This window comes from Ptiloglossa arizonensis, chromosome 9 (assembly GCF_051014685.1).
Source record: "Ptiloglossa arizonensis isolate GNS036 chromosome 9, iyPtiAriz1_principal, whole genome shotgun sequence".
NCBI classification, from domain to species: Eukaryota; Metazoa; Arthropoda; class Insecta; order Hymenoptera; family Colletidae; genus Ptiloglossa; species Ptiloglossa arizonensis.
This window is the reverse complement of record NC_135056.1, coordinates 14999936-15010504: the sequence shown is the minus strand read 5'-3', so window position 1 is coordinate 15010504 and position 10569 is coordinate 14999936. Positions and strand designations below refer to the sequence as shown.

The following is a 10569-nucleotide window of genomic DNA, read 5'->3' as shown; positions in this document are numbered from 1 at the left end:
CGATGCATCGTTGTTGCCACGGAAACCATAATTTCAGTAGGATACGATACCGCATTCCACCACGCCCTCGACGTGCCGATGAATGGACGTTATTATTAGTTAACTTGTCGTGAATACGCGAAAGATAATCTGTGCGAGCGTATCGCGTTGCACCGGTCGCTTATGGGAAAATATTAATTAGTTTATCCGCGGTGCATCGCGGTGCATCGCGGTGCATCGCGGTGCATCGCGGTGCATCCAACGCCGCGTCGATGTACCCGACCGTTCGCGATCGGCTGCGAACAACGTACCTATGTACGTATTGTCGGTAATTAATTTCCAGTAAATATGCAAACGATAATTAAAGAGTTCGTTTCGACGAGTGTGCTCGTGGAAACGTTCGAGCGAGCTCGTAAACGGAATTTTCAATTAGCCTGGCACTTTTATGAATTTTTCATCCCTCGAATTGGTTTCGCTCGAAACGCACCCGCGGCACCGTTCAGTCGATTTCGCGCTCTTCCGTAGAAAATCGACGAACTAACAGGTTCTTATGGAAACGTTAATTAACGCATTTATAACAGTGCGTGGTTCATTAGCCGAACCGGGCTCCGCGTGATAATTGTTCAAGCTCCGTCGGCGCATTGTATGATAATTTTAATTACAGTTACAGGCGAACGGAAATTCCTTCGGTGAAAAAGAAGAAGAGATTACACTCGATGCACCAAGTCGGAGGTATTTAACCGCGTGTTTTGCACGCGTTAATATCTTGGATTGTATCACGCGTGGCAGTGGTTTTCCTTTTTACGAAACGCATGGGGGTGGCGTTACACTTCTCTGATTATATAGTTCTACGTAGTTGCGTTTTTACGTACGAGAACGTTTGTGCAATAATCGTTGCGGTGTCTAGAGCCGCTCGAGTCTCTTGCGCAATGTATTTGAACATCTGCTGTTTCTATAGCGTACACAGTGGTCGAAGAATTCTTTGAAAAATGGAGGGGGGCTACGAAAATGTTGTCAAACTTGTTAGTACATACTTATCAAATATATAGGGTGTGCGGTGAAGTATCGGTGTGATTTCAACACCTTTAAACTCGACACACAAATTGAAAATCTTTGGCCGCTCGATGTCCATTGAAACTGAACTTTACTTGAACTCTACGTTGACATAATTCGTCTACGTGTTCTGAAACTTTTTATATAAAAAGTAAAACCTAAGATCGATCGTTTTCCACGAACATACAAGACTGGGTAAAACAGAAACCGAATAAAATTCATCGATTCGTTCTTTATCCTGACTCGATCTCGGAAGTTGCGCTCACGTTTTGTTTTCGAGTCTGTAGGTCCGTTAAACATTTACTTTCACACGATCTCTTGGAATTTCAGTAACGTTCTTTCTCGAACAATCCAGCTGTTTCGTTACAAAGAACGCGCAGAGGTGTGCGCGCGTTGTGGAAAAAAGGAATTACGTTTCCTCGCCGGTAACGCGGAATGTTAACGTATTTGTTCGAAATTCTTCAGGCCGGGGAATTGTCGAAATGCACGGTGGAACGTTGAAATTGCTTTAAACGTTCTTAATTGCACGGATTACCTTTCAAAGTGCTGCTCTCTACTCTGTCCGCTTCTGTACTCGCGATAAACAATTTTCATATTTAATACAGCATTAAAAGTTGAGAGTATGCAAATGAAAGTACTACCGAAACGTGGCTCATTTGCGATATAAATTACACGATTCGAAAGTTGTAAACCATTTTAAGAAAGTAATCAAAAGGGCTGCCCTTTCAACGAAATACTATATACGGGATAATCGTGCACGTAGAACGATCGTGTATTTCAAGTACGCGAGAAATAAATTGCCCGAACGCGAAGTTTTAATCGTGTCGTTCGCGGTACAAACGAGCGATGCGTAAACTGATTTACCGGTGACGACAGTTTTAGCGGACTGTAAACTACTCGATGTGTTACATTCACAAGCTGGCTGTGCCCCCCGTACCCCCGTTCCTCGGGCGTATTTTCCCTTCGTCCGCGAAAGACAATATAAATTCGCGATGTCGGGCTTTTATTGTCCTCTAAACCGTACATCAAGGACTGACGTCACGAAACATCGTTCTGCGTCACCTGTAATCATCGTAACGTAAATACCACGGTACGTATCCAGTACTGGGAACACGTGCCCCGCTCTAAATTCAACGCGTCAAGTTCAGACTCTTCCATTTACGTAGATTGCCTTTGGTTATTAAAAGTACACAGAACACCTGCCGCGACGACTTTTAATCGAATCGACCCAGCAACGAAACAATGTACATATTAGTTGTCCGGTGGGCTAATTGAATTTCCCCCGAGTTTAATAGCGCGCTACGAAACACGTGTACTGTACGAAAATATTTCAAAGTCTCCTGTCAGGTTTGCTACCACGATCGCGATGGTACCCGAACCAACCGCGAAACGGAACCTCGTCGGTTGGACGAGTAGTGTTCGTCGTCGTTGGTAAGATTTGCAAGAAATATATCGTAGTACGTGCCAACTATTCGGTGGACCAATTTAATTTCTTCAATTTCAGTGGTTACTCACCAATTAACATCGGAGCAAGTCGAGGCAACATTACGCGACGCGGCTTATCGAATCAACGGCGGAACGTTGATCGTAAACCGATTCATTTGTCGCTCTCGATTAAGCGTGACGAGTTACCCGTGAAAAATTGCACGCTCGGGAAGCGTCTTCCAGCAAGAATGCAATTGTAACGGGTGTACGTCGAGCAGTACGAAAACACGACGACGATGCAAATCCAAGCGCGAAGGAAGGGAGCGAGAGCGAGCGAAACGAGAAAGAGCGAGATGGTCGGTGGGTAGTGGCCGCGGGTATTGGTGCGAGAGAGAGGGAAGGAGAAGCCACGGCAGCGAGGAGCGTTCGAGTCAGCTTGACGGTGCCGGTCGCCTCAGTATGCCGCGCAGCGCGCAGGCTCGCGTACGCGTATTGTTTCTCTCTGTTCTCGTCCCCCTCGTTCGTTCTTCGTCTCTCGTTTGTCCCCTCTCGCTCGCACACTCTCTCCTCGCTCGCACTCTCTCTCTCTCTCTCTCTCTCTCTTACTCGCTCACTCTCTCCCGGTGTCTCCTACGTACCCAGCGCGGCTGGAATACGCAAGTACAAACATCTCGCGGTTCGCTGTTTACGCGTTACGTGTCGTCGTTCCGTACAGTTCTTTTTTTTAATTCTCTTCACCGGTTGTTCCGCGCACGGAGCAGGAAAACTCGGATACGAGGAAATTCAGGTGTCGTTGCGTCGTTTCGAGTGTACACACGAGCGCACCGAGTGCTGGGGTAAGCTCGAATTCGATCGAGAACCTGTTATCGACGCGTGTGCGTGTGAGCTCGTGACACAGTGACACGGTGCGTATGGTTCGTACGTGAGCGAGAGTGCGCCTTACGATCCGAGGTGCCGCGAAAGAGCGGGAAACACCGACGCGCTCCACAGGATTTCGAAACGGTTTGACGCGTCGATGGTACGCTGGAAGAGGATTCCAACGTAGCCCCGTTGCCGATACGAGCACGCAGGACGCGGTTCGACGGCGAAACGGTTACGAAACACCGTGGAAGGAGGCGCGACACGAAATGAACCGAGTGTATCCCCGTACGATCGATATAGCACCACGGTAAATATCAAGCGGTTCGTATTTCCAGCGCGCACGAACCTAACCTAGAGGACTGGCTGCGCCGCGAGCCTTCGTGCCTTCGTAAACACGATCAATGTCGTCCGGCGTTTCGACTGGTTCGACGCGGATGTTGTGAAAGTAACGTTCCGCCGGCGGTGAAACGTCGAGTCGCGCTGGGAACAACGAGAATGAGAAATACCTCGAGTCGTTCAGGAAGTATTATGCCCTGTGCGCCATCTTGTACGTTCGACAAATCGCGATGACAGGTGGTGGACGTCGTGATCGTTGATCGACGTATCGCGGGCGATTCGATCGGACTCGCGATCGACCGTTCGATATTACTCGGGAGCGCGCGCGAACGTGTCCGGGTGCACCCGGAAGATCCCGAAGGCCCCGAAACGTACGAGGAGAACAGAAAATCGCGGGAGTCGAATGGAGCAACGAAGGAGAGAGAATCCGAGGCGCTTTTATTTTTAGCCAGCGCCGCTTCGCGCATCGCAAAAACCGGTTCCCTCGGTCTCGGCCCGAGCCACGAGGTAAGGCGCGTTATATACGCGAGAAGGGTTTTAGCTGAAAAGGGAGGAAGCGAGAGGGAGAGACACGCGATATAAAGGTGGAGTATGGTCTTCGTTCCCTCTCTGTTCGCCGGCCGAGAAAGAAAGAAAGAAAGAGTGACACGGGAACGTGGAATTCGCCTAAGCCGATACACCTCTCTCTCCCCCCTCCCCCTCCCGCCGCTACTTTCTCTCCCACCTCGAACTATCGATTGCGTGCATGCACGCGCCTATCCGTACACCAAGCGGTACGTAACATCGAGGAGTGTGCGAGATTCGATCATCGAGAGCTTCGTACGACGCGATGTCCGTCGCCGATGTAATTAGTCGGCCTTGATACACGTACAGATATACCGGTAAACGAGCGCCGCAACGGTTTTGCGATTCGATCCGTAAAGGAGCACGCAGAGAGGCGCGAGAGCGTCGCGGTGAAATAACAGGAGCGCAGAACGCGAGGCGAGAAAGAAAGAAAATAAAGAAAAAGTAACAGAGAGGAGGTGGTCGATCGACGATTGTTGCGTGGCGCACGGGACCGACGAGACACGAGAACGGCATGAAGAATGGCAACCGATTCGAGCAACCGTCAAGACGTAAGGGCGGTCGCCACGACGACTACCGATCCGCAGCGAAGCGAAAAGCGCGCCGTCGCGGCGCGAGGCGCCGCCGGTGCTCTGGCCCTCAGTATTCTGGCCGTGGTCCTCCAATCGGCGGCCACGGCGACCCCCACCTGGGGTTACTTCACCAATCCTGACGGTGAGTCATGCTTTTGAAATTCCTACGGCTCGGATCCCCGCGTATTTCCTTGATACGACGCGACGGCTGGGCGCGAAAAATCCGTACGTCTATCGCGCATGTCAACGACACGCGACGGTTACCGCCGTCTCGAATTCACGGTTGCGATAGTAGCTAATCGATTATCGATTTTTTCGCGGTTTCGTTCCAGCTATTATTTTCCCGGACGTATACGTCTTTCAATCCCGCGAAATATGAACGATTCATCGCGCGAAGAAATAATACGCGCGCACACGGTCGTTCGAATTGTTATACGTATTCGTCCGAGCACACTCGAGCGCGGGTAACGATATTATTTTAAATGCTCGACTTAAAGAAAATGAAAGATTGTTCAAACGTTTTAACTTTCGTGAACAAACGTTTCTTACTTTTTGTTTAAAGTTTAAGTATACTTGCAAGTCCAGTCGTTAAATAATAAATTACGACATTTCTTACCACCGGAATTAACCTATATAGTTACACAAACAAGAAAATGAATATGTTCAAACTTTCGAGCGATAGAATATATTCTTGCTTCCTGTCTGTTCGAATGTCTTCTGCTTTCCGTCACCTTGAATTATTTCAAGGTGATTTTAAACGACCGCATTGAATTTACTTCTCCGGGTTTGTATGCTCGCGGGATTGAGTCAGTAATATCGAGCATTCCATTTAAACACACAAAGTGTTTTTAAGATGACATTGAGAGATCGAGACGAAAGTGTTTCTGTGATATTATCACACTCGGCGTAAAAAGTAATGAAAGGGTACCTTCTTAAGCTTAATCGTATTTCCGTCCATTTGGGAATTATTTCATGCGTACTTAACGAGAGACACCTTGTACGTGTACGCGTGTGTAATACACGCATTGGGTCGATAACACGCTAAAAGAGTACAGGGGATCTACAAATTGGGCGCGTTTGTTCTCGAAATAAATTCGTACGAGAGAACACGACGGATATGGAAGTGCAATTAGGTATATTACATACTCTTGAGTCACTTTGTCAAGATCACCTTCGAAACGCGTGTTCCATGTACGGAATCCCGTGTCGAGTATCTTTTTAGCGGGCAGCGAGACAAATTCGGTTAGCGCGATAAAACATTTTTTTTTTTCTTCTTCTTCTTTTTATTTATCCGACGCGAGCGTGCAAGCATGTAAATGAAATTAGTAACAACGCAGTGCCAGTTGCGTAAACTAACGCGGTTATCTCTGCGGTTCTTGTTGCATAATTTACGTGGAAGCGGCGCGCAACACGAGTCTTAATAGCGACTCGATGGTAAACGCGTAAAATAGCGAATACGTGTATCGAGAGAAATTACAATCGTTGGAATAGTCGGTGTTTTAAAATTCTTTGCGAAAATATGGTATTCACCGCGTTCCAATCGATACCTTTCCGTACATTTGTTGTTCATTTAACCGTTACAAGGACACCTATAACAGCTGTGTATAGGCTGTCTTTGTACACGCATTAAAAGTCATTACGTGTAAAGCGGACACTTTAGGTAGCGAAGTTACCGTTGCACGATCATTACGCGTTGAATTCGTCGAACATTGCACAACGTTCGTGTACCCGATTCGTTTCTCTGATCAACGCACAGTGACCTATCCGTGCATCGAACGTTCGACCACTTTTGCTTCATTCATATCTGGTCCTCGGGATCAAAAGAGGACAGTTCGTTCCTCTCTTTGTACGAGCACAGTTCGACCCAATTCAGAGCACGGTTTCCCGTATATCGAGTCAATTAATTCCAGCAGGTCGTTTTTACAGCTGTTACGCGCCGTGCCTTTCATCATCCACCTCCCTTCGACCTGTTTCCTCTTAGATAACGCTACAGGTTACCCACTAGCGGTCCGATCGTTCTTTATCCTCGGTTGGATCTTTCTCTTCTGCTCTCGAACTATGCCAAGAGTGGGTTACGGTCTACCTCCGCTGGTAGGGGTGCTCGTTGAGCGACTACGATACTGTAAAATTAACTGAAATAATTCCGGATACGAATTAAACGATAATTTCCATCGATAGAACTAACCTTGGTAGAACAACGTGGATAGGTACGATCCCGCACCCTTGGTCAAAGGTTACAGGTATTTTTCTTATACCCGATACCACGGATGATTGTTTTCATCCATCCAGTTGTCGGAAAAAATGTTAAATTATTTCAACATTTCACGAAATGAACGAAACACGGGCAGGAGTGTAAACAACACCTATCTCCTTGCATCGCGGTTCTGACTCTCGAAACAGCGACGCGTCTCGCGCGAGACGCGTCGTAATTCTCGTTATTTAGTATTCTGCTACGGTCTACGGAACTTTGGAACATCGTTCAATGTCAGTACGCGGACAACGTTTGTAAATTTACACTGGATACAAATTACGTTCAATTCTTTATGTCGCCGAGCCCGTGCGCAAAGTTCGATCCGATATCGAGCGCCATTCAACTTTTCTCAATGTTAACTCTCCGCGGTTGTGTTTGTACGGTAGATACTTGGATGGTTCGATACGCGCACATCGGATGAAAGTTTCGTAAAATTACCTCCCCGATGGCGAAAGAAAATTTCTAAATACTTTCCTTATCTCGAGTTGGTCGCTGTGTCGCAATCTTTTAATTACTTTGAGGGACCGTGTCCGCGTAGTCGCGTGTAAGAATTTCCATTCAAGCGTTCGGTTAAACGAGAGTCAGGAAATGACTGGTAGGTAGTCGGTGACCGAATAATTGTCGGTTCTATTGTATCGAATTACCGCCAAGAATAGAATAGATGTCGATAACCTTTTGTTTCTTCTTTGATCGTCACGAATGCCGCGCCGGTTGCTTGTAAACGGATTCAGAAGCGGAATCGACTAATCGCTTTTTACCGCTCCGTTGTTCTCCCGTGGTTCTTTTCTTTACTTGTCGATAACCGTTCCACCCTTAAGCACGAATATCAAGGTGCATCATGGTTGCCCAATCCCACGAGTTGCGGCTTTCCGCCTGCCGAGCTCGAGGTCTACCTGTTGTCCGAAGAAAGTCCCACCAGACGCGTATTTCACACGTACCGACACGGTTGCACGCGCATATGGTATACAGTGGTATACAGAGTGGTCCGTAGACTCGAACCATTCGAGGTAGCTCGAATTTCGAGCCGAGTAAAAGTCGTTTCATCTAACCGAGTCGAGTACTCGCTCGAGTAACGGTACGAGCGGTGATTTAAATACTCGATGAGAATTCGAACAACTCGAGAAGAATTCGAACAATTCGAGAAGAATTTGAATAACTCGAGAAGAATTCGAATAACTCGAGAAGAATTTGAATAACTCGAGAAGAATTCGAATAACTCGAGAAGAATTCGAATAACTCGAGACGAATTCGAGTAACTTGATAAGAATTTGAATAACTCATAAGAATTTGAATAACTCATAAGGATTTGAGTAACTCGAAAAGGATTTGAGTAACTCGAGAACAATTCGAATAACTTGATTAGGATTCGAACAACTCGAGAAGAATTTGAATAACTCGAGAAGAATTCGAACTCGAGAAAAATTCGAATAGCCCGAGAAGAATTCGAGTAGCTCGAAGAGAGTAACTCGGGGGAAAATTTGCGCAATTCGTGCAATTTACCGGAATAATCGAGCGACTCGAAATTTTATCAAACTCGTCGGAACGGAGTCGAGTTACTCGAAGTATTCGACTCGTTTTTCCCGAATACTTGAACAGCTCCAACGCGATGGAACGCGATCCATTGGAATGTGTATCGTATATGCGATCGTAAGGAGTTCGATCGATACTGCGGTCGATGCGTTCGTTTCATAAAGACCCTTTGTAAAGTGGGACACAAGTTATGGAGTAACGCGAACGCGTCGTAAAACGAAACACAACAGTTTGTTATTTGCATTCTCGTATTACGTTCGGTAAATTTCGTAATATGCGAAAATACACGATAACGGTAGACAATGTATGCGACGAATTATTTCGAGTCGTCGGTTATCGGTTATCGGTTCGATGATAAATCATTCACGAGTATTTATAAAAATATATACTCACAGATAAGGTCAGATTCACTGACAGGTAATCGGAGTCGATATATTCATTTTACAATTTTATCGTTTGCGAAAGATTGCGATTGTTGTCTATGTACAATGGACAACAAGTCGAAATGTAAGATTTCGTCGTATCCAAACGAATTCGTGCGCGTTCACGTTGGCAACTGTACGTTTTTAACGCGTACAGTGTACCCACTGGGCACTGATGAATGCAGCGAGAATGAAAACGGTGTGCGTGACCCTAGCAGGTGGCTACTACGATACACCGTCCGTGATAAATATTATACGTGTGTGAACGGCGATCGTACGTTTGCAGCAGGTGTATCTGTGAATGAGTATAGCAGGTACGTAGCTACTCGGACGGTCCTATTCGCTAGGAGTTTTCCCTACAATTTCTGGGTCTACGATATCGAAACTCTTCTTCTTTCACGTTAGCAAACCTTCCCCGTTAGAATATAATTGGAACGGATACGTGCTTTAATTCCAGATGAAATTAACACTGGTTAGAAGTCGTGTTCGGTATCGTTAGGGGAATTATGCAAAGTGTGTAATTTTATGGTAATACGCGATTCTTATTCGTCGTGTTACAAGGAAATAGACGATTTCTAAAAAAAGAAGAAAAAAGAAACAAAAGAACCACCGTATATTTAACTGTAATTAGTATGTACAATTTGCAGAGTTACGAGACTTTTAAAACATTAATCGCGTTGTACGTTCGAACAACCGGTTCTCCAATTACATTATCAACCTGTATCTATATTCCTCTTCATTAAGCATTGAAATCCCCTGAATCGGTCTCAGACTTGATTTTCTCTATCCACGTAACTGTATCTAACTTCACCGCATCTCCCCGGTACATTTCTCGTCGCTGTTTTGCAACAAAGTTCAGAGGCTGGTGCACGGCGAGCAGAAAGATGCTAATTAAATCCTGAGAAAGGTTTCGCGATTAGTGGTGCGAGATTAACACGTGACAGGAATCTTCCTTGCCCGACGCGTGTAACCGTCGTCGTTTCATTAACGGGGAAAAGTCGATGAAAACGTGGCGCGTTCAACGAGGAAGCGATTGTCTTACGATGGGAAAAGATCTGCGCGAGATTTTCGTGAAAAATAGGTTAGCAGATTTTCGCATCCTCCTCTTCGGGCTGTGTCGTTCCATCGATCCTGTTTGTACACGCAGAAACAAACGTAACCGTGGTCGTTCTCTCTGGTACGGTGCGGTTCTCAATCGTAGGTGTGCGGCTTTGAATACTGTTACTCGCGCGATTCACGTCGCGCATAATGCGGTTGGTGCACAACAAAGCGGGGAACTACCGTTTGTCGGCGTACTTAGAAATCACAATTAGTATCTACCGCGTGTGTACGTCGATTCTTTCGTTCCGCGAGGAATCATTTTCCATCACCGAGTCCATCGAATTAAACACCGCTCAGGTAGGCACTTTCTATCGTCGATTCGAGTTTCGTGATAGGACAACACGTGTCACGGCGTCGCACGTGACTTTCGATACCTCTCGAAGAAACGAAGAATATCCCGAAAGGAGACGAAATCACGTGCACTTTGGGACTCACCGACGATATTTAAAGTACGATTACACGAGAATCCACACGA

General features: G+C 46.3%; 1 protein-coding gene across 1 annotated transcript in view; it reads left to right on the top strand.

Moving 5' to 3' along the window:
* Positions 1–2933: 2933 nt before the first annotated feature.
* LOC143151115 (uncharacterized) overlaps positions 2934–10569 on the top strand; it is a 64839-nt gene continuing 57203 nt past the window's right edge. The window contains exons 1-2 of the mRNA XM_076319937.1: positions 2934–4427; positions 4528–4932. Coding sequence (XP_076176052.1) covers positions 4740–4932 — 193 coding nt within the window. The 5' untranslated portion in view covers positions 2934–4427; positions 4528–4739. The remainder of the gene's footprint in view (positions 4428–4527; positions 4933–10569) is intronic.